Source organism: Hemitrygon akajei, chromosome 5 (assembly GCF_048418815.1).
Source record: "Hemitrygon akajei chromosome 5, sHemAka1.3, whole genome shotgun sequence".
Lineage (NCBI taxonomy): Eukaryota > Metazoa > Chordata > Chondrichthyes > Myliobatiformes > Dasyatidae > Hemitrygon > Hemitrygon akajei.
In genome coordinates this window covers 73,966,973-73,992,367 of record NC_133128.1, presented here as the reverse complement: position 1 = coordinate 73,992,367, position 25,395 = coordinate 73,966,973, and the positions used below count along the sequence as shown (strand labels likewise).

General features: G+C 39.3%; 1 protein-coding gene across 8 annotated transcripts in view; it reads right to left on the bottom strand.

The window, feature by feature from the left end:
• The window catches only part of frmpd4 (FERM and PDZ domain containing 4), a 785,950-nt gene that overhangs the window by 2,156 nt on the left and 758,399 nt on the right, over positions 1-25,395 (bottom strand). For all 8 annotated transcript variants that reach the window (XM_073045767.1, XM_073045775.1, XM_073045768.1 and 5 more), the window contains 6 exons: positions 20,671-20,797; positions 19,729-19,818; positions 16,973-17,155; positions 16,219-16,357; positions 2,085-3,152; positions 480-1,790 (listed from right to left, as the gene is read on the bottom strand). In XM_073045767.1, coding sequence (XP_072901868.1) covers positions 480-1,790; positions 2,085-3,152; positions 16,219-16,357; positions 16,973-17,155; positions 19,729-19,818; positions 20,671-20,797 — 2,918 coding nt within the window. The remainder of the gene's footprint in view (positions 1-479; positions 1,791-2,084; positions 3,153-16,218; positions 16,358-16,972; positions 17,156-19,728; positions 19,819-20,670; positions 20,798-25,395) is intronic.

Below are 25,395 nucleotides of genomic sequence, written 5' to 3'. Positions count from 1 at the left end.
TTTGGATGGTAAAGATGCAAACAATATATTTCTAAAGTTACATCGTGAACTTTTAAGTAACTTACTTTTACCCACTGTAACCAATTCCTGGTGTTTAAATTGATCTAGGTCTTTTGATGTCGAGGCTAATAATGGAAATGTTAATGTGTTAGATCTATGAGGCTTAGAAAAATTCTGATTAACTTTGACACAGTCAGTTTCATTTGGGAAAGTGATTGATGTGCTTTTAAGGTGAGGAAATGTGCTGAAAGTAACTTCTTGAGATGAATTACTACTGTTATCAACTTTGGGTTTACATGTCTCTTTCAGTATATCTTTATTACAATCTGCAGAGCTAACTTCATGAGATAGACCTGACAAAAGAGGACTAGCTTTTTGACCTTGAACATAATCATTTCCTTTACCCACTACCTTACTTTCAACGACAAAATTATGTGGTTCAACACCTGTGTAAATAATACCGCCGTTTACTAAGGTACCTGTGGTTTCTTTAATCTTGGGTACTCGGTGGCACCCGTCACGTATGGTACCAAATATAGGTTCAGCATTTGAAGGTGCATGCGTGTTATGGGTTGTTCTTCTGTGACACACGGCTTCAGCTTGGGGATGCAGATCTTTATAGGATGTTCCATGACTTTGAAGCAAAAGTGTTCGCTGATCTTCTGAAATGTAACCAAGACTCTTTAGAGAAGACTCTGATAGTATGTGTTTAATTTCAGTTGTACAATGGGGAGAGTCCACGGGAGTGGCACATGTGCTACTGCTCGTACTGCAGGGTGCATCTACTGAAGAGCACTGGGAGCTCTGCAGAGAATAATGGCCCTCACTTTGTAAAGAAGACATTCTTTTTGTCATATGATATTCACAAAGTCGAGTCACACTCTGCTCAGCTTCGGGAAGCTCTGAAGAGTGATCATCAGGGAAAAGCTCAGTATCATCGGAATCGGTCAGGTGCTTGGCTGAAGACCCGTAGGTGGTATCAGAAAGAAAGCTCTCATCACGTCCAAGCCCTGAAGTGCTGGCCAGGGAGCACCGGTCATCCATTTCAGCATCAGTTTCTTTCTCATCAAGTTCAGTTCTAGAAACTAGGCAAGCCTTGTGAAAGTTTTTACCATTAATTAACCCTGGGATGTGCTTATCATTCATTTTTTCTCCTGACACTTGAAACCACCTTTGTGTCTCTTTTCGGAAAGTAGTGCTCTCTAAGTCATAGGTGGTTGTGCGTTGGCTATTCTTTCCGACCAGCGTGTTGTACTTGCTGTTAGTTGACAAGTCGTCACCCACTTCCATCTTTTTGTTTGCATGTTGCCTTTTCATTGATACACTACCATCGACTGCTATCTTGATGCTAGTATCACCCACCTTGCACTTTTGCTTACTTGAACATGAATACATCAGAGACCCCACCTGCAGCTTGCTGAAGTAGTCCGTGACAGATTTTGTCTCCATTGTTTCCGGTTCCATTTCAATTTCCTCGGAAGGAAGAATTTGCTTCGAAGGCACAGCTTTGGACTTTGCACTGCTTCCTCGCTGAGCGCTCAAGCAATGCGTGACTTTTGGAATCACTTTGGAAGTGGGCCCTACGTTCTCGTTCTGAGAAATCGGGAACTCAGTTTGCTCTTCTTGAAGTTGTTGATAGCCTTCGCTGGTGGCCACAAGCATGTGCATGGAACCCTCAGAGTGCTTCTGCGCTGAGGCTACCTCAGAGCTTTCAGTCATTTCAGAGGAGTTTGTTTCATTGCCAGAATCCGATGACGACTCAGGACTATAAGCTCTTAATATCACTACACCTGTATACCATAAGAGAATAAACAGTCAATTAATTACTTCATCATAGGCACTTTTGTAATCTCAATAAAACAGGTTTATTAAACAAAATGTTTAGTATTCTTAAATCTCTGTGCATAATAAGCACCCTGCACATGAAATATCAAACATGATTGCTCCATTAGCATGCCAGATCAGAAAATGGGATGACAAAAACTGATGGTAAAATTTGTTCTGGAATGTTTCCAAGTTGTTAACAAGTTTACAGATGGAACATTATGACAGTCAATGAATAAATGTTACTATGGTGAAAGAACCTGAGCTGTCATCCGTTTGCTGAACAGACTGCTCCTCGGAAGCTGCCAGCTCCTCCAGGGCTTGCAAGGTTGAAACCACAGCGTCATCCAGTGCCTGCTCACCACTCTGCTCTTCAGCCTGCGTAGGAATGGCATCTATGAGTGACACAGGGATGTCATCGTTTGTGGAACATTTGCTTTGGCTATCATTTCCTGAGCTTTGCGCCAGCTGATGCTGGCTATCTTCTTCGTCCGAGCTGTTGTCTCTGAAGCCAGGAGGAGGGGCAGCTATTGCTACATTCAGAGAATGCAGCAGAAAGTCATCTTCATCGTCATCATCACCCCCAGGGGGAGGAAGTGAAGTTAAGTCAATTATGTCATCACTCGATCCAGAAATATTCAGGATGTCCATTTTGTCCACCTCACCAAGAGAGATATCCTCCTCACAGCTGGCTTCATCTTCATCCTCAGCATCATCCGTGGTCTCTGAGTAGCAGATGTCATGTAACAATGGTTCTTCAATGCTTTCTGCATTTGCAAACATTCTGCTATCATTGATGTTTGCATACACAGCATTTGAATCAATGTTATCTACATCAATCCCTGGGAATGAGAAGTCTTGGCATTTAATGTCGCTTGCGTTGTTCAAGTACATCTGTTGGTCCAAATTGCTGGGACTATCATCCAGCAATCTTTCATAACCAAGGTTTCTTGGGTTAAAGATAGCAACATTGTGGTCCTCAAAGACAAAGGATACCTTAGCTCCTCTTGGAGTTTCCTGTACCGTTTTGGTAGACTCTTTCCCAGAGCGAGGCATCCTGTTGAAATTTTTGTTTTCAGCTTCCACAGCGTCCATGTATTCAGCACCTAGATGCCTATGATCATTAACATCTGTGATTTCACTTATTAAAATCCCCCTCGAATCTTCATGGTAAATTGGACTATCTGAGAAATCTACATTTTCATGCTTCGTTTCTCTCATAGACGATGATTGAACATCTTCTTTCTTAGGCCTGTTATAGCATGAACTCTTCGGTAAATAGTTCCATTCTACATTGTGCATGTCATGTTTAGTCTTGTATTCTGAGCCTATTAAAAAAAAGATAAAAGAAGGGCAATTATTCACAAATATACAGCCTTGCTAATTATCATGACCGATAAGGGATGTTTAACCATTAACAAATGGGCATTTTGCCTCACAAATTCATTCAATAAGAGTCAGTTAATTTCAGAAGCAGAATACAAGACCCCAATGCTACCATATAGAACGTTTAACATCACCAACAGTGGGTAAACCTCTGGGGCTGTAACGTTATCTGCACGATGTTTCTGTCTATAGCAAAATAAACTTTATGTCATCCGTTGGAATAAAAGTGCAAATTTGGGATATATTATCTGTATTGTATTCAATGTAATATCACCTGATCTATGTCCAGATACCATTTCCCATCTGATTCTTAAGAAATTTGGTGAATAAATTCTTCAAATCCTCGATTGAAAATTAACATATGACTAAGCATCTATGGACACTTACACATGCGAGTTTTAGCTTTAGCTGACTGTATCTTGCTAAGGGATTTAACAAATTCCTTTTGGAATTACATAAATAACATTCATTGACATTCGCCAACCCACAAACCTGTTTCATACTCATTCGGCGTGACTATGCTTTACCAGTTTATGCTGGCTTTCTCTGCTCACTTGGTTGAAAATGGGCAGCCATGCTGTGCAGAGTTCCAGACCCTGAATATTTCCATGACAATATCTGTCAGACCAACTGGTCTATAATTTTTCATTTTCTCCCCTTTTCAAAGTGCAGAGTGATATACATCTGAGGTCAACAGAAATTCAGAGGAATATAGTTCGGGTATGTGCAATGCTCCCACCTATTTTTTTTACAATCCAGGGATGGAAAATATCTGACCTCAAGGACCTGTTGCTCCCTCAGTGCCATTATGTTCTGCAAAGACAATTTTGCATGTACAAATTTTGGTTACTTCCACCTCTGATTAACTATTACTTCCTTTTGATTTCCAGCTAACTATGTGGGGCAAAGCTGAGATGGTGCTTAACAGTGACTCCTTCCAGCTCATCTGCAGAAACAGCTTGATTTCTATTTTTAGTGTCTCTCTTTTTCCTTTTCAAGGTGGATGGGGTTTTGTCGGAGACCATCACCGAGAGTTATAATCAGATTTAAAGTTCCTTGCAGTGGTGGGTCTTGCTCCGTGGGGCTCAAGACTGGCCACTTTTCGATATCTCAAGGACGCGGCCTAGAAGACGACTGTGCCTTCGGGGTTTCGAGACTTCACAGGCCTGTGGACAACTCTACACTGGTGCTGCTGACTGAAGCATCGCGGGAGAAAACAGAACATCGGATTGGCTAACGGGGTCCCTGTACTCCATGAATTGTTCACATTCTCTCTCTTACTAGTGGGGGAGAGTTTGTTGCCAATTCTGGAGCTGGTGAACTCGAGGAAAAAGAAGTGATGCGGATGACTTTATCATTGCAAATCAGTGAGTTGTTCTGCTATGTCTCTCCTCCCGCTGTGAAAGGGTGACACCTCTCTGTCTCTTTATTGGGGAGAGAGAGAGCGCCTGTGGTATGCTGTATTGATGGGGTGAACGATTAGTTTCTGTTGCAGATAATGGTCTCTCTTGGTGGCTTTGCTATTGCTTGCTTGCTGGGTGGAGGGTGCCAGTGCTTTTTTGCTGAAGCGAGTGGGGAGGGGGAGGCGTGAGTAGGGGCCTTTGGGGTTCCAAAGTTTTTACTGTCATTCATTCTTTGGGGAACTCTTCTGTTTTCATGGATGTCTGGGAAGAATAAGAATTTCAGGTTGTATATTGCATACCTTCTCTGCTATTAAATGGAACTGTTGAAATCTGCTTTACTGTAAAAACTGATTCAACACACCCACTGATTATTCAACATAACCAGCCCAATTTGAACAATTATTTCTACTGCACTGAACATAAGGATTTTAAACTGTAAATCATACCAGCATCTACCCATTCTGTTCTCTGACCTCCTTAACTTATTTTCAATACAATCCTGCAAGAAGATTTTGTTTTTACTGTTTGCAGAAAACAAAACTGAACTTTCTTCATCTTTCTTCCTTAAACAAAAGTTGTAAAACAATATTCTTCACTTTCCTTCCTCCAGCATCGCACTAATAACTATGTTACTGACATTAATCTAAAAAAGGAATTACGATTTCAATGGATAAAAGTTAGGCTTAAAGATCTTTTGCTCAGGTAGTCAAATACACAGGCATTGAATTTAAGAATTTCTAAGCTGGAAATTCTGCATCCATATCCACTTAATTTCTTTTCAAGGCATCCCTGTTCAATTACTTCATCAATATCTCACTGTTTTAAATCATGGCATAATGGGTAAGTTACTGGACTATTGATCCAGAGAACTAAGTCTGAATTCCACCTAACAGTGGTGAATATAAATTCACATACAGAAATAAAAACAAAATTGGAAGACGGTAACAATAATGGCCAAGACTGAACTACCGCATGGTTGTATAAAACCACTTGGTTCCCCAATGTTCTTCATGAAACAAAATTACAGACTTGAACATGATTCCTCACCTACCAAAATCGTTGCTCTTAACCATCCATGCAATAGGCCAGTAAGTTGAACAAGTTCAGGGACCAGTTTAGGATTGACAGTAATTTTTAGCCTTGCCAGCAATGTAAGCATCCTCTTTTTAGCCAGGGCATCAAAGGGTATGGGGAGAAGGCAGGAGAGTGGGGATGACTGGATCAGCCTATGATTGAATGGCGGAGCAGGCTCGATGGGTTGAATGGCCTACTTCTGCTCCTATATCTTATGGTCTTATGGAAATGTTGAATTTCACTTCTATGTCCCATCCTTATGCAGTTTTATACAATACTACATCTTTGCCCATCATCTGTACTGTGGGGGGAAAAAACTACTTTTTCAGTTTCTCAATCATACAGCATGCCAACGAATTGGCACTGTTTCTGTCATTAAAAAAATAAAATGAACATAATCATGTACAGAATATGGTGGTTGAAGGCAAGGTCAACAATTATTTCTGACCCCTTATTGGTATTGAACCATGCCAGTTAGGGTTGTGAGTTTAGGGTCACCAATGGAATAGACTGTATGTTTTTCTATTTTAGAGAGCCGATGATTTTTTTTTCTGAAAGTACAGCAAGTTCACAGTCACCATTACCAACAAAACCTGCCATTTTATTATTGGTTGTTATGTATTTATCTGAATTTAAATTCCACAGCTCCCATGGTGGAAATTGAACTCATAATTCCAGTTCATTAGTCCAGGTCTTCCCAGTAACATAACTACTACACTGCAGTCTCCTTGGATAAGGCATGAAAATTAGCAGGATCAATTGATGATGAAATAATAATGCATGAAACTATTAAGATGTGTAAATATAATGGGTAGATTATTATGCACAAGGGGAAGACAGTCAAACCCAGAGGAGTAAACTCACTTAGAATGTAAAATAAAAGCTGTGCTCTGAATTCATTTGCTTGCCAGAACGGTAGTCTTGACACAGAGAACTGTATTTTGTTTGCATTACTACAGCCATTCATTCTCTATCACGGTCAAATTGCTTCCAAAGAGCTGACTCAAGGCCTAAATAATGAGCCATAGATTCTAAGGGTATGGGCTTACTGTTGAATGATTTAAAACAAAAACAAATCTTTGAATGCTTCATAAAACAAACAAAGAAAAAAATCAGATGCTGAAAATCTGAAATAAAAGCAGAAAATGACACATACTCAACAGGTCAGGCAGCTTCTGTAAAGAAAGAAACAGAATTAACACCTCACTTAATCACTTATTGGAATGTGAATTGTCTTTCTTTCTTCATAGAAACTTCCAAGGATTTCTAATATTTTCTGTGTTTATTTCATTGACTTTCTCCTTCCTTGCAATTATGAATGAAACCTGCTGCCAGCATAATGTAACTTTCAGGCATTTGTTTAGTCTCAGCTGTATGTTTGGGACTGATGTTATACTAGAATTATTAAACTCTATTGCACAGAAACAGGCCTTCTGGCTCATGATCTGCTTGTAGATTTCTATTCCATTTCTTTTTCTATTCTTTTGAAAGCTAATAGCCTGCACTGGCCCTAAGTACAGGTTACGAAGAGATTCTGTCAGAAAGAATACTCATGAACCAGAAATTTTGGGTGCTAATCCTACTTAAGATGACAGGGCAACAATATATGCAACTGCATCTGTGATATGATGAAACTGCATAGAAGAGGCTTGGTATGACTTGTTCATTAATGCTAGTTGCATTTTGCTCTTAAGGGGATCTGTTTTTATGGAGCAGATATGTAATGAAACTAGATATGCAGAGAAATACTTAGCATATTGAACTAGGGCTCCAGATAAAGGCATTCAGAGCCACTTCAAACCATTACATGAACAGACATAAAAATATAACCCTCAGGGAAAAGGTTAAGTCCCACCACACCAGCACTGGAAGGGCCTCCGAGATTCATGGTAAAAGTTATTTAATTCATACACAGAGTATGGAGGGTTTTGTTTTCTTTCGTACATTACAGGAAGTACTACGGATTAAGTTCTAGTTTTACATTCTACCTTAATCTCAGGTTGTAAAGTTTCTAGTTTTAACAAGTAAGAATAAATAACAATGAGGAAAAATCTCTTTTCTTTATTGATAAAATAACATGCTGGCAAAGAACACATTCCCTTTCATTTTCTTTTAAGAATGCGACACATAGTTTTCGAAATGCTCTTTTTTTGCCACTAACCAATCTTAATTAACTGTGAGAAAAGTTAGTTTATTGTGCGGAAATAATAAAAACTGCATTAAGTGAGTGGAAAAACGGAACAATAGGAAAGCCATTCGAATGAATATATGAAAGAAAGTGAAAATTTAGTCAAGAGATATTTAAGGTGCAACTCAGCCAATCTATAATAGTTATTTCTGGTTCTGATTCAGTTATGCTTTATTGAGATGTAAAGTTAATGCATGAATTGTGTCAATTTTCACAAAAAAGCTAAACTGAAGCAAAAATGAAATGCAATCATTCAGTGGCGAATGCAATATTGGCATTCATTTCTAGAGGTATAGAATATAATAGTAGAGATGTGATGTTGAGGCTCTATAAGGCACTTGTGAGACCACACTTGGAGTACTGTGTGGAGTTTTGGGCTCCTTATTTTAGAAAGGAAATACTGACATTGGAGAAGGTTCAGAGAAGATTCACAAGAATGAGTCCAGGAATGAAAGGGTTGACGTATGAGGAAGGACTGGCAGCTCTTGGGCTCTATTCCATGGAGTTCAGGAGAATGAGGGTGGATCTCATAGAAACATTCTGAATGTTAAAATGCCTGAACAGATTAGATATGGTGAAGTTATTTCCTATAGCAGGGAGTCTAGGACAAGAGGGCATGACTTCTGGATTGAAGGACCTCCATTTAGAACAGAGATGTGGAGAATTTGCTTTAGTCAGAGGGTGGTATATCTGTGGAATTTGTTGCTACGAGCGGCCGTGGAGGCCAAGTTATTGGGTGTGTTTAAGGCAGAGATAGATAGGTTCTTGATTAGCCAGGACATCAAAGGGCTTGGAGAGAAGGCAGGGAAGTGGAGATGACTGGAAGAATTGGATCAGCCTATGACTGAATAACGGAGCAGACTCGATGGGCCAAATAGCTTACTTCTGCTCCTGTATCTTATCTTAAAAATTGAACCTCTATTGGCAACCTATGAAATAAAACCAGTTTTAAGGTGGCATCTTTAACAACATATTAAAAGATTATCAATATATCTGTCATATTTGAAGATGAATATTTGAAGAAATGTTTGTGCTGCAGCAAATATGTAGTTATGAATTTAAAAGTAAAATTTGGAGTGAATTACAAGAATTTTGTTTCCACCAGGACAGATATGAGAGGAGGAAGTGCTGGGGAAATTAGGTGGTATGGAGAAATATAGATGGGTAATGATAAAATGAAGTAATCTCATATAGACCATCAATGGGACTATCAAGGTCAAGTGTGATAATAATGTTAAGCAAGTGGTGGTGACTTGATTGTAACACAATCGTGATTGAATACTGCTTTGATAATTCAGAAGCCTTGACATGTGGTTTCAAGCGATGCTCAGAGCTGACTGGATCAGCTGTGGAATTTAAACTCAATTACCTAAATAACTCTGGAATAAAACGTTTGTGTCAGGACAGTGATATATAAAGTCCATCTGATTTGCAAGTATTCTGGGGGAAGAATCACTGTTGTCTTTGCCTTCTCACGTCTTGAGCTCACTTCAAGCTCATAGCAATGTGATTGACTGCTGACTTTAGATTCCAAGAGGGAGAATTTGTAGAGTGCCTATGAGGAGGCTTTTTAAAGCAGCTTGTGGTTGAGGCCACTAGGGGATCAGCGATTCTAGATTGTGTGTTGTCTATTAAGGCCGTAAGACATTGGAGCAGAATTAGGCCACTTGGCCCATTAAGATTGCTGTGCCATTCAATCATGGCTGATCCTTTTGTCCCCTCCTCAGCCTCTCTCCCCGTAACCTTTGATGCTGTGTCCAATCAGTCTCCTATCACGATCCACCTTAAATACACCCAACAACCTGGTCCCCACAGCTGCCTGTGTTAACAAATTCACCACACCTGGCTAAAGAAATTTTATCAGACCTCTGTTTGAAATAGACACCACTCTTTCCTAATGCTGTGCCCTCTTGTCATAGACAACCCCACAATGGGAAGCATCCTTTCTGCATCTTCTCTGTCTAGGTCTTTCAACATTCAAAAGGTTTCAATGAGATACCCCTTATCCTTCTAAATTCCAGTGAGTACAGGCGCAGAGCCATCAAATGTTCCTCACATCATATCCCTTTCATTCCTGGAATCATCCTTGTGAACCTCCTCTGGACCCTCTCCAATGCCAGCACATCTTTTCTAAGATGAGGAGCCCAAAACTGTTCACAATACTCAAGGTGAGACCTCACTAGTGCTTTATAAATCTTCAGCATCACATCCCTGCTCTTATATTCTAGACCTTTTGAAATGAATGCTAACATGGCATTTGCCTTCCTCACCACTGACTCAACCTGTAAGTTAACCTTGAGGGTGTTCTGCACAATGACTCCCAAGTCCCTTTGCATCTCAGATTTTTGGATTTCATCCCTATTTAGAAAATAGTCTGTACATTTATTTCCTGACCATGCATTTTCCAACATTGTGTTTCATTTGCCACTTTCTTGCCCATTATCCTAATCTGTCTAAATCTTCATGCAGCCTGCCTGTTTCCTCAACACTGTCTCCCCCTCCACTAATCTTTGTATCATCTGCAAACTTGGCAACAAAGCCATCTATTCCATTATCTAAACCACTGACACAGCATAAAAAGAAGCAGTCTTATCAAAACTGCTGGTAGGAAGCCAACCAGACAAGGATCCTTTTATTCCCACTCACTGCTTCCCACCAATCAGCCAATGTTCTAACCATGTTAGAAACTTTCCTGTAACACCATGGGCTCTAAACTTGGTAAACAGCCTCACGTGTGGCACCTTGTCAAAGGCCTTCTGAAAGTCCAAATATACATCATCCACTTCATCCCCTTTATCTATCTCACTTGTAACCTCCTCAAAGAGTTTCAACAGGTTTATCAGGCAAGGTTTTTCGCTTAAGAAAACCATGCTGACTTTTTCCTATCTTGTACTGTGTCACCAAGTACTCCATAACCTCATTCTTAACAATTGACTCCAACATATTCTCAACCACTGAGGTCAGGCTAACTGGTCTGTAATTTCCTTTCTGTTGCCTCCCTCCTTTCTTAAAGAGTGGAGTGACATTAGCAATTTTCCAGTCCTTTGCCACCATGCCAGAGTCCAATGATGAAGTACTGTGGCTTTATAAGGCATTGGTGAAGCCTCACTTGGAATATTATGGGTAATTTTCGCTCCTTACCTAAGAAAGGATGTGCTGGCATTGGAGAGGTTTGAAAGGATATTCATGATTTCGGGATTGAAAGGCTTATCATGTAAGGTAATGGGGAGAAGGTAGGAGAATGGTGTTGAGAGGGAAATGGATCAGCCATGATCAAATGGCGGAGCAGACTCAATGGGCTGAATGGCCTAATTCTGCTCCAATGTCTTATACTCTTATGGATTAGCAAATGTCCTCATCTGTTGCCAGGCAATACACTCAGCTGTGCCAAACTGTTAGCCAGAAAAGGAGAACCATCAGCACTAGGAATGCAGTGATCAGGTAGCGAGGCTGGCAGTGGAGAATGAGAATTTTAACTGAGAGGCATGGGGTGAGGTGACCACAGGAGCAGAATGTGCTGGAGAAGAGGGAAAAGGCCAAGATACAGTTGTGAAAGGGTTATTGCAGCCTGGGCATAAATTAGAGACAAGCTGTGAGAAGCTTCATTTTGTTTCAAACTAGTCTGTTAAACAGTCTACATTTCAGGATTCTGGAAAAATTCACATGATAAGGTATGCAAAATTACATTTGTCATGAGACTTTACTATCATAGTTCTATGCCATGCTGTCACCTGACTAGATATTGAACTGCATTGTAAATTTCTCTAAGCATGTTTCGCTTATGGGAGAGGCCAGTGATGCTGAATCTGGACAAGAACAGCATGAAATCTATAGCAACATTTACCAGTGTACACTTCATAGAGTGTAGCAAGTGATGTGGCCAGCAAAATAGCTGGGTGAAGTCAGCTGAAAGCAATATTATGATATAATTTTTTGCCGGGCACGTGCAATTGATCTTGTAAACCATCTGACTGAAAGTTTGCAGAATGTATCCTCTATAGACGAAGTTGTCAGTTTAACATATTTTTAACTGGAAAACTTAACTCTAAGAAGTGATTTGGAGTTTGTTGTGCATTTCTTTGTAAATTCTTTTTGGCACTTTTTTAGATTGATAAAAGTATTAAGTTGTTGACTTGTAAAACTGAATAGAAACCGCAGGTCTGTCAGAGAACTCCAGTAATACAGGTAGTGCTCATGTTATTTAGTTGCACACTAGACAGAATATAGAAATTCAGTTAAATATACGTAAGCAATACAAACTGAGTACTTAGCTAGCTCCAGGGTGCATAGCTTTCAGGATCAGATGAGAACCGATCAATGATGAAATAAAGGTTATGTCTAAACAATCTTATAGAGCTTTTCAAAGAAGTTACCAAGAAGAATGATGAAGGGAGGTCAGTGGACATTGTCTGCATGGACTTTAGCAAGGCATTTGAGAGGCTGAATCACAAGGTTAAGTTGCTTGCATTCAGGATGAAGCAGTCAATTGGATTCGATGTTGGCTTAGTGGGAGAAGCTGGAGAGTGGTAGTAGATGATCATCACTTTGACTGGAGGCCTTGGACTATTGGAGTGCCACAGGGATTGCTGCTAGTTCCATTGTTGTTTGTAATCTACAACAGTGATCTGGATAACAATGTAGTAAACTGGATCAGTAAATTTGCGAATATCATCAAGATTGGGGGTATAGTGGATAGTCAGGAACACTATCAAAGTTTGCAAAGTGATCTGACCAGTGCAGACCAGTGTGAAGGATGATAATCTAGGATGTGATCTATAGAGTAGTCAGACTCTGTGGTGTGTAGTAGAACAGAAGGACTTGGGAATACAGGTACATAATTGTTTGAAAGTGGCATAACAGTTAGATGGGGTCATAGAAGACCTAAGTAACAAGGAAAAGTTGAATAGGTCAGGATTTTATTCCTTGAGACACAGGAAAATAGGGGTGGGGTTGTAGGTCTTACAGAACTATATAAAATTATGAGGGGTATAGATAGGGTGAATGCATGTAGGCTTTTCTCTCAGGTTAGGTGAGACTAGAACCAAGGAACATCGGTTTATGATGAAAGGCAAAATATTTAAGGGGAACTTCTTCACTCAGAGGGTGGTATGCATGTGGAGTGATCTGGCAGCAGAAGTGGCAGATGCAGTTCATTTAAAAGAAGTTTGGATATATACATGGATGAAAGGTTTATGGAGGGCTATGGTCTGAGTATAGGTATATAGGATGTGCAAAAGACCAGGCCAGTCTATTTCTGTGCTGAGGTGCTCTACGACTCTATGACTAAAGGAAGTATAGCAAACGTACAGATTTAAAGTTAAATGCTTCAATAGGGAATGGTACATACAATGGGAAGATGTTCTGGAGCTTTTAGATACCTTTCGCTTTGCATTTGACTAAGTGCCAAATGGTTAGTTGGTTGCTGTTAGGTTAATGAAATTAAACCTACTGTGTAATGTCTGGCTGAAAAATTCAATTGAGTATATTCAATTGACTTCAGTTGAGTATGTGGAGGCACAGTTCAAAGCAGCAAGCATATTTTGATTTACCATTGAGGAATGAGCTTATGGACAAAAGCTGATTAGGCAGACTTGAGTGATTTCAATTCTAGTAAGTCAAAAATCATTAACACCTAACAAATTTAATAATAACATCACCATAGGGAGTCATAAACTCATTCACTATTTTCACTGAAGACAGTGCACGAGGAATCTCACTTAATCTCTCAACCTTGGCATAAACCTCTCATGTAAACTTCCATTGCTGCCTTCCCATAAAGTATCAAAAGACTATTAGATTATAAGACAGAGGAGCAGAATTAGGCCATTTGGCCCATCGAATCTACACCACCAATCAACCATGGATGATTTATTATCCCTTTCAACCCCATTCTGTTGCCTTTTCCCTGTAATCTTTAACATCCTAACTAACCAAGACTCTATCAGCCTCTGAGTTAAATGTACTCAATGACTTGGCCTCCAAAGATGATCATAGGAATCAATCACATAGATTTACCACCCACTGGCTAAATAAATTACTTCTCATCTCTGTTCTAAATGGACATCTCTCTATTCTGACACTGTGCCCTCTGGTCCTAGACTCTCCAACTACAGGAAACATCTTCTCCACATCCACTCAGACTAGGCTTTTCAATATTTGATAGGTTTCAATGAGATCCCTCCTCATTCTTCTAAACTCCAGTGAGTACAGACCTAGAACTATCAAACGTTCTTCATAAATCAATCCTTTCATTCCTGGAATCATTCTTGTGACCGTCCTCTAGACCCTCTCCAATACCAATACTTTTTTTTCTTAGATAAGGGACCCAAAACTGATCACACTATTCAAATTGTAGTCTGACCAATGTCTCATAAAGCCTCAGCATAACATCCTTGCTCTTATATTCGAGCCCTCTTGAAATGAATACTACCATTGCACTTGCCGTCCTTTACCGTTGACCCACCTTGCAGGTTAACCTTTAGGGAATCCTGCACAAGGACTCCTAAGACCCCTTGCATCTCTGATTTTTGAATTTTCTCCACATACAGAAAATAGTCTATGCTTTTATTTCTTCGACCAAAGTGCATGACCATATACTTCCCTACACTCTACTCCATCTGCCACTTGTTTACCCATTCTCCCAATCTGTTTGCCCTTCTGCAGACTCCCTGCTTCCTCATCATTACTTGCCCTTGCACCTATCTTTGTTTCATCTGCAAACTTGGCCACAAAGCCATCAATTCCATCATTCAAATTCTAACGTGAAAAGAAGCGGTTCCAATACAAACACCACCTGTCTACGGATGCCAGCCCGAAAAGGCCCCCTTAATTCCCACTCTGCATCGTCACTCAGCCAATCTTCAATTTCATCATTTCTCTCCTGATGGCTTTCTTAGTTGCCCTTTGTTGGGTTTTAAAAGCTTCCTTCCTTGCTATATTATATGCCTTCTCTTATGTTTTTATGCTGGCTTTGACTTCTCTTGTCAGCCACAGTTGCCTCATTCTCCCTTTAGAAATACTTCTTCTTCTTTAGGATCTATCTATCCTGTACCTTCCATTTCCCCCCAGAAAATCCAGCCATTGCTGTTCTGCTATCATCCCTGATAGTGTCCCCTTTCAAACAACTGTGGCCAGCTCCTCTCTCATGCTTCTGTAATTCCTTTTATTCAATTCTAAAATTAATATCTCTGATTCTATCTTCTGTATCCCAAACTGCAGGATGAATTCTATCATGATTACTGTCCCTTAAACACCCTAATCAAATCCAGTTCATTATACAGCACCCAATCCAGAATTGCCTCTCCCCTATTGGACTCAAAACACCCATCTTGAAGACATTCTACAAATTCCCTGTCTTCGGATTCAGCGATTTCCAGTGATTTTCTGAATCTACTTGCACATTGAAATCCCCATGACTATCATGACATTGTCCTTACTACATGCCTTTTCCATCTCCCGTTGTAATTTATATCCCAGATCCTAGCTACAGTTCAGAGGCCTGTATATAATTCCCATCAGGGTCCTTTTACCCTTGCAGTTTCTTAACTCTACCCACGAGGATCTTACATCTTCCAGTCTTATGTCACCTCTTTCTATGGATTTGATTTTTACCAAAGAGCCACCCCACCCCCTCTGCCTACCTGCCTGTCCTTTCAATATAAGCTGTATCCTGGTATGTTAAGCAGCTATGTTATCATCTTCTTTCAACTGTGATACCCACAACAACATAACTGCCAATCTCTACCTGCGCTATGAGATCATCTACCTTATACCGTATATTGCAGGCATTTAAATTTAACACTGTGGTGAACTACATATACCTGTCTGGACACGCCCCCTGATGACTGCTCCTGTGGCTCCTCCCACAGACCCCTGTATAAAGGTGATGGAGGTCTGAGCCCGGCCTCTCAGTCTCCAGGATGTAGTATGGTGGTCACTCACTGCTTGTTCCTTCTTCCAGTCAATAAAAGCCGATATCTCGCTTTTACATCTCAGAGTGAGTTATTGATGGTGCATCAAACACCTTCAGTGCTGTATTCATCACCCTTTTTAATTTTGCCTGCGTGTTACACTTCAACTCATCACACATTGCAATTTTGCCCTGTCATCTGCCTGTCCTTCCTCAGTACACACTGCATCAACTTGTATACCAACTGCTCCATCTTCAGCCCCATCACTCTGATTTCCATTTCCCTGCCAAATCAGTTGAAATCCTCCCCAACAGTTCTAGCTGTACCTAAAAATATTGCACATTCAGAGTGTATGCGACACTCTGGTATTTGGACATAATAACGTGGCTTTCCAGTATCAAGTTTAGAAAGGTTGCATGTTCAGATCTAATACCTGCTTCATTATTTGCAATGCATTTTCCATGAGCCATGTTAAATATGGAGCGACGAGAGTCCACCAACAGCCTGTAATACCCAGCTGTCAAACAGGCAAGGTTCATTGCATCCGTTGACTCCATTAATAATATAATGGGCTGAAAAAAAGATAATAGTTTGAGAATCTTGCATTGCAGCGTGGAAAATACATTTCAGTTTGTTAAACCACCAAACCAGCCCTCGGTAACCATGAATTATATAGTTCCACAAAGACATCTGGCACCTGTAATGAATAGCAGTTAAAAAGAAAGCTGATGCTGAAAACTTTAATCTGTAAACCTCCTTTAACATCAACAGAAACGATTTTGTGATTAGATTGGCATATTCACTTGTTAAATTTTGTCCATTTGGAATTGCCTGAAATTAAAGCAATTGAAGGTGAATAAAATTGTTAAACACAATCTTCCGTGAAGGTAAGTTAGGAGATCTTACAGTAATATCAAATCTGAGTTGCATGTCTAATTTAATGATGATAGTAGTTGCCTCCACTCTAGAAACTACTAACTGGTCCAAGAGTTTTAAGAGATAGTACTAGAATTTTGTGAATTAATTTGTTGTGGAAAAACACAGGATTTTGATTTATTTTCATTTCCCTCTGCCGATCAATTTTCTTCCCATTGCATCTGCCTCAACCTCTTGCTTTGTAAATCTGCTTCCTGATCACTCACCTCACTGACCTTCCTGACCCTTCCCAATGAATGATGTTTTCTTACCTTGACATCCAGCACATTCAGTTCAACTCTCACATTGTTTTCCTCTTCTGAGAACATCTCGATCTTATTCACGTGGCTGAAGTCAGCCAGCAGGGCCACCAGGTGTGTTTTTGCATTAATCACATGGCTTATTCCATACCTTGGCCCGACTAATAATGTGACTTCAGAATGCTTCTCCCCTTGCTGATTTATGTAATAAATAAAGACAAAATGAGGTCACACTCTCTTTTCAACACTTCTTCATTTGTAATTTAATCATACTCCATAATAAGAATTAGGAAAAAAATCATACAATAATTTCCCACTTCAAGAGAATGAGAAAGCCTATCACTTGACTGGAAGAAATGTTGCCCACTGATAAATCCTGGTACATTTCAATTCATTAATTCTCATAATTGCAGGGAAGGTGTTGTGAATAACAATTGTGCGGAGAGTAAAAATAATCTGCTTCAACTGGATGGCTAGTACTTACCATTACCTGTAGTCTGAAATCTTTTTTTTTGCCCAAAATTACAACTGTTCTTTATCTGAACATGTATGTAACTGCTTAAATAAACAATAAACGCAACATGATCCAGGAAAAATTACAGTAAAGTGAGCAACAGAGCAGAGTCAAAATGATCTAGCATGATTGCATTAAAATATTCCCTCTTAAAATATAATTTTTAATGATGCACTCTTATCTATGGCCATGGTGCACCTCTTGTAATATTCTTGTGGCATTTGCTAAGACAAACCCATGGTTATAAGTAGGACCGGGGGGATTCAACAACAAAGCAACATAAAAATAACTGTACACTAGAAGGAATTGATGCCTCTATTCCCTACACTATGATGGAGCCCCTGGAATGAACCACTCTCAGACAGTGTTGAAACTAGAGTCTTTGAATATTTTTATATGGCAGAATTAGAATCTATCTAAAGAATAATGGAGTTGAAGCTTATTGTAGATAAGTGGGAACAGAGAGTTGAATTTAAATCAGTTCAACCATGATCTTATTGAATGCTAAGACTGACCCAAATATCTTACTCATGTTCCAGTTCACTTCTTTGCACGTTTGCATGGTTGAACAATGTGAGCTTAATTACTTTTCCAGAGTTTAATTTTATTACTTATAGGAGCAAACTTCTGATGGTCTTGTCCTTTGTAGATTTCATCAGACATTGGTCAACCCTTGTAAAAGACAAATGGATCAGGGTTGGTAAGGACTATGGATGCCTGGCCATTAAGTATTTCATGTAGGTGTTACCTTGCTAAAATAAACAGATGATAACCTTACTTAAATAATGAATAAAATAATTTTAAATCTGCTGACGTCTTGGTAGTAAAACGCAGGAACATTTTGTCTGCTGAGTCATTATTTTGGTACCAAAATGACAGAAGTTCCCTGTAGGTTTTTACTGAAGTAGAACTTGCTGAGCTGCATGACATTTCCACATTCAGTACTTCTCCACCCACAATCCTCTGACGAGTGATCCACAGCTCAGTGATGCAGTCAACCTCTTAGAAGTTCTTACTCTACAAACAGTCCCTTGCAAATTTTATCTGATAAAATTTTGGAATATTATAACGTCTTGGGATATTATAATGTTAAAAAATTGTCTTACTAGTTGATAAAGATGAATGCAATTTTGTTAATGACTACACTTCAAATTAGCCACAATGGCTATAAAAAGCTTTGGAATATCTTGAAAGGGATATAAAAATGCTATGAATATAAATGATTTTATTCTTTAATAAACACTGTGGTCTTCACAGATACCTAAACAGAAGAATTAGTGACATTTACTTCAACCATGACCTCATTCCATTGCTTGTCTGTCTGTCTTTAGAAGTAAGGTAACTATCTTTTAGTTCTTTGAAGCAAGAATCCAACACTTTTTTTGTTCAACATTCGGTGTAGCTGGTGAATTAAACCTTCTAAAGCAGGTCAGCAGTATGTCCTGATTTTCTCCAAATGGAAATGTATTTTACTCTTTGACAATATGAGGGCTGTCAACTGAGGGGAGAGGTGACCTGACACAGTCTATATAAGCTACATTAGTGACATGTCATGATCAAAGCTGCATTTCCCATTTTCACAAAAGTAATTTCTCAACAGTCTCTTGATAAGGCCATCAAATTCAGTGCCTGTCAGCAGTGAGCAGACAGCAGAATGTTTTCCAGTATGGACCTGGTCTGAGCCTTTCAATTTTATTTTGACCAGTAGAAAATATGATGACCATGTTGTCAACCTGTGTTGGAAACAATCTTTGACTTTCCTAAAGTTTCTAATGACAAATGGTGACTAACACATAATAAATGAACATTTCCAAGTGAACCTAATCATGCACTAACATGATACTTAAACTTATGCCACTGGAAGTTTTCAACCTATTTTGAAGAGCAAATTCACAACTTAAAACTACATAACATTGATTCTAAACATCTTTGAGTTAATTTTACCCAGCAACCAGTTTTCCTAAACTGTTGTGCAGCACACAAAGATGATTAAATCAAAATCAAGATTTGACATAACTGAATTGTTTAAATAGAACTCATATCAGTAGACTACAGCAAAGAGTCAATGAGGTTTGTTTGTAAGTAGAATTATCAGTTCAAGCCAATATATTATCACTGATATTTTTCTTTGTGCCTAAAGCATGTTCATCATGGGATTATAATTACCGACGTTTAAACAGCTCAGATGAACACAATCTTTTTGTTGTAACATATATATATGTTAGAAGAAAGAGGAAGAAATAAGATACATTACCATCAGCATAGCTTTAAAAACTCTGCCTCCGTACAATCGCAGGTCACTGAGAAACTTTAAGTAGTGCACCTTGGCTTGTAATGCAGAGAGCTGCAATTGAAAGCAAGGTATGAATTAAGGTAAAACATCATTTAAATGGTGATGATAAATGGCTGCCACTGAATGGCACCAAAACAGAACTAACTGCTTGAAATTCACTCCTTTTCCATTTCAAATCAGGTATCCAGATGTTCCCCTCAATATTGAAGTTTGCAGTTGGGTAAATGGACTCAGAATGGAAACACATTTAATTCACAGGTATTGGCTGATCCAGAAGAAATTTTGCCAAAATACGGAATGAATGAGTTATGGTTGAGTATGGAAGAATACAAAAGCAACTCCCAACTTTGAAACTATTCAGGAACTTAGTCAGAAAATGTCTGGTTCTTCACTGTCGAACATCAGTTTAGATATTAGCGAACATGGCCTGGCAAAGATTTCCAGTGTGCAATAGCTGCTTCAAAGAGCTGGAAACCGAGCCAGAAAACAATTCTAGTAATGCAAGGCAAGTGACTGCCAATTAACATAACAGATTTTTCATTTTCTTCTTCAGAGCACATCCGAATTCCATTATTGCTTTATTGCATATTTATTTCCTTTTAATTGAGAAATTTTATTTCCCAGTCAGTTATGTACTTAAAGAAGGATTTAAGGGAGATTGACCAAGCAGTAATCTCTACTTCATATATCCACCAAAGCCAAGAAATAATATTTAATGCAAGGCAAAGTATTCTGCTAATGAAAAATTAATATTCATTTTCCACTTTGTTGGAGATAATTGTTGTATTAACAGCAGGTTCTGTCTTTTGCACATGCATTATATAATTTGAAAGAATAGCATGAGGGTTTATAAAGATTTTCATCTTTAGTAAATAATAGTTATAATTCATGGTGCAATGTTACCTTTTTGCCAGGAGGAACAAGATTTTGGTTTGCTTTCAGGATGTGGGTAAGTGCTTTCTTAACGTTCTTCTCTTTCATACTTTGTAAAACCATGGGAGGGAGGAAAGTGTCAAGGCCCCATTCTTTCCTGGAAGAGAACTGCATGTCAGACAGAGGGCAAGATTCATTATTTCTAAGTTATCTCATTATTAATGTGTCAAGTTATAGAAATGAGGAGATTCCAAGATGGCCTTGGGGTCCATATCTATTGTAAAATGTTGTTCTTGCTTACTGCAGAAATAATCCAAACACCAACAAAGAGAGAAAAATAGCACAGGTTTTGGAAATCTGAAAGCAAAAATAGAAAGGCTCATCAGGTAGGACAGCATGAATGGGGAGAGAGACAGAATTAACATTTCAGTGGAACTAATGTAAGTGAAAAGCTAACAATGTGAAAAGTTAAATCTGCTTCTCTCTCTATAGGTGCTGCGTGACCTGTGAAATGTTCCTGGTAGATTCTGTTTTCATTATCACCTAACAAGAACTGTGTAGATAATGTGTCATTGGTAGGTTAAACATTGAGTGACATAAACCTACTTCTTACTAGTTTTGTTGTTACACACTCAGCCTGGAATTAAACCAGATTGTGTATTATGCCCAATACTTTAAGGAAACACTGGGTCCAATTCTGCAGTTGGTATAACTGACATGAGGAACACTGTTAATAAAGTGGACATTTCTGTTAACTGGACAGATGAAAATCAAGATGCTGCTCTATGAAGTGGAAAGTTTTGGTGATATGCAGATGAAACTCACCAGAGTGATAGAAAAGTACAGCACAGAAACAGATCCTTCAGCCCATCTAGTCCATGCCTAGACAAGAAGCCTATCAAAATCTCTTGTTCTGCTGAATTTGTGTTTCTTTCAAAAACTGCTCTATAGCCATTTGATATAATAGGTACATTATTGGGAAAAGAAACACAAACCCCCATAAACTATGCCTCATATAATTTCACCCCATCACAATAGAAATTTACTACTTTAGAACATTGTCTTACAATGGTATTCCATACACTTGTTGCAGTAATGTAGCTGGACGTGAACATAAAACATAGGACATAGAAATTTACAGCACATTACAGGCCCTTGGGCCTACAATGTTTGCCTCCATGTAACCTACTCTAGAGACCACCTAGAATTTCCCTACTGCATAGCCCTTATTTTTCTAAGCTCCAGGTATCTAAGAAGCTCTTAAAAGACCCTATTGTCTCTACAATAGGTTCTTTTAAGGGTCTTATCTGCAATATGGGGAATTGCAAATTCTTCTACAAGACAGCACCTTAAAGTGGGAATGCACTCCTGAGAGCTATGATTTACAATCCTTACCTCTCATGGAAGGTGCAGAACAATCTTCTCTACGACCTAATATAGCACAACATCATTTAGAGCAACAATTCTCAAAAATGATACTCTGATGGATCAGCAATGAAAATCCAGAAAGGTGGATACTTTCAATTACAGACAGGAGTAGGGATTATATGAGGAAAATTTTTATCGAAAACTGATTCTGAGTGACATGAGCTGCCACCCTTTTGGGAATCACACAGCTCAATTTACAAAGGCTAAACCCTAGAATTATGTTGAAAACAAGTAAAAATACAACAGAACCAGTCTTGATATGTATCGACTCTAATAATGTTAGGAATGCGGTAGAAAGAGATCTTTCCATCTGGTCAGAAACCAGATGGGGAACACACAGAGGTAAACTACTTCCACATGGAAGAATATTTATGAATTATTATTGACTAGACCATTAGTATAGGTGTTACACATCCTAGAACACAGTGCAGCCACCTATGCAGCTTTGGAAATCTGAACAAGCAAAACAGGCTGTTGGAATGGACTTTACTTGGTAAGGGAGACCGGATTTTGTTAGTAACTAAGTAACAAATAATCAGGATGATGTTTTAAGAATTCTCCAAGATACTACTTAACTTAATTCCAAAGGATTTCCAAAGTGGTACAAGTGTGAAGCTGATGGTCAAAGTTAGGTTTGGGAATGCCATCCCAAAAAAGGATAAGAAGCAAATACCTCCTTCCCTCAAGCTCTGATTCATGAAGCCCACCAAGGATTCAGACACAATCATGGTAATCACAGTGGTGAGCAAGTCACTCATGCAAAATTAGCCAGGTTATAGTAGTGGCTATAACCAATTGTCATAAATTGTAAAGAATATCAAGCCTATAATAAAGGAACAGTCACAAGTCTCCTATAAGACAAACAAAACCAATCATGTCAATGCAAGTGTGGCGAATTGATTACAGAGGCCCATTTCCAACATCCCAAGAAAACCCACCTTATTGGAAACCTAATAGATATACTCTTGTAATAGTTGATCTTACGTGGCTTGTCTCCATAACTTCTAATAATGAAGCTGCAACTGTCACAGCATTCCAAAACTCCATAATCCCACGTGCTAGCACCCCTGCCTGCATACATGCTGACTTAGGATCTTCTTCCATTGGTAAAGGCTTTCAGACCATGTGTGACAACAAATGCATACAAGGAGGGTACGGCTCTCCATTCCACCCCAAAACGAGTGGCGTGGTGGAGCAAAGGAACCAGGAGACTAAGCGAGGCCTGGCAAAATTGGTCTACTCTAGAGGTCAAAAGTGGGCTGCACTTGACCCTGAGGAGCAAATGCCCATTAGCTATAGGCGAATTGTGAAAATGGGAACACACAAGAATGTTACACCTTATTTCTTAATGCACAATGTCCACCTAAATACAACATTGATTGCTAACTCAGTCCAACCATCACCTACACCCGATACAGCTCTCCTCAAGGAATTGAGACTGTATGGGAATTTGAGAGAAAGCAAAAGAACCTGACATGAAAGACTGGATCCCTCAAAAAGGGAACTGGGTCTTCGAAAAGAAATTCAATAAAAATAATTCTGACCCTATTTGATCCTAGATGGAAACTTCCTTGTCATACAACCCAGTTTATCAATGGTAGGACTGTGGTAATCAAGACTGGGAGGGGAAACAAAACTAAAAGTAAAATTGCCTCAAAAGAGGAAATCTGCAGATGCTGGAAATTCAAACGACACACACAAAATGCTGGTGGAACGCAGCAGGCCAGGCAGCATCTATAGGAAGAAGCGCTGTCGACGTTTCAGGCCAAGACCCTTCGTCAAGACTAACTGAAATAAAAGATAGTAATGGAGTAAAATTGCCTCCATCAAACCAGCCCCAGCAGGATTTATCCCTTTGAATGTGTGGAACCCTTACATTAGACTAGTGTGTGGGTCCACTGCAGAACCCTGCATCCCGAGGAGAAGAGGGGTGAGATGTATTGAAAAGATAAAAACACGTTTAGATCTAAAAATAAACATAAATATTCATATTCACTTGATGACGATCTCATAGGTATATTGCCCAGGGATAATATACCTAAAACATGTTTTCAGAGTAAGAAAGACTCAAATGCCAGAAAGAAATGTTGCTCTTTTTGTCCTCTACTTTTAGTATTTGTGCTTATAATAACATTATTCAGTGCTGCACTTCTTTCCATTTGCTCTTTAGCAGAAGAAGTCGCATTTACTGTGCAAATTGTCCCACCTGGCTGGGTCACCTCAAAATTTATTGACTCTGAGAACATTAGACCTGTGAGCAATGATGATTCTAATTTAAACATCACCACATGGCCCATACCCCTTGGTCATCTGTGAACTACTACTCTGGACCACTTAAAACTAACCTCTGGCAAAGTGATTGCTCCCATCCACTTAAACATTCACTCTGACTGCACTGCAGACAAAATGAACATACTGTAGATACTTGGGAGGGCAATCACTCGCGGAAATAGTAATGATACCCCAACAAAACTGAAAGATTCCAGCCCAGGTACTGAGGGTAGAGGAATCCCTCTACACTCGAATGATTCCACTCACGGAAATATGACATTGAAACAATTAGACTAGAAAAAAACATTGTGGAAAAAAGCATTTTTTTAAATGAAGACACTTCTACATGAGACTAATGTCTCATTGCATTTTCCCTTTATGGCTAACATGCAATGTGTATGAACATACTAAGCAGAAACATAGGACTGGTCTGCAAAATGCTCACAGTTATCTTTTTGTTGGTTTATCAATCTACCTCTTAGTCTTTATATTTTACAAGAAACTAATTTTGCATGATGCTTTCAGATGGTGCTGGTGAACCTCAATGACGTCTGGCTGGTGGCTAACGAAACAAGAAAAGCAACGAAGTACTTTGTTAACCACAGTTCTTCTGGCAAATGATCATTGCAAATAATAGTCCATAACTTCCCTTTGGACCTGGAGGCAATTTGATGTGGTAGAACCGAGGCAAGGCCAGGCGGTGGGCCTGTTGCCGAGAGAGCGGAAGAGTGAGAAAGGTCGGGCACAGACCGAATCAAAGCCCGTCCCAAAGGAAATTGATGCGACTGAACATGATGCTCAGACGGAGATCTACAGGCCAAATCGAGGCAGTGAAGTCCAGCGTATCCAAGCAGACGAATCCCCTGTTCGGATGGAGATTTAAGTGCCAGACCAATTTGAAAAGGTCAAGTGTGGGGGCCCGAGGCGAGGTACGGCCCAGTTAAGATTGCTGCTCCACTATGTTTACTTGGCTCTGTGCTGAACTATGGGTCTCGGACTCTCTTTGCGGATTTCAATTCAGAAACACTATTTGCCTGTGGTTACTGTTTACATGAT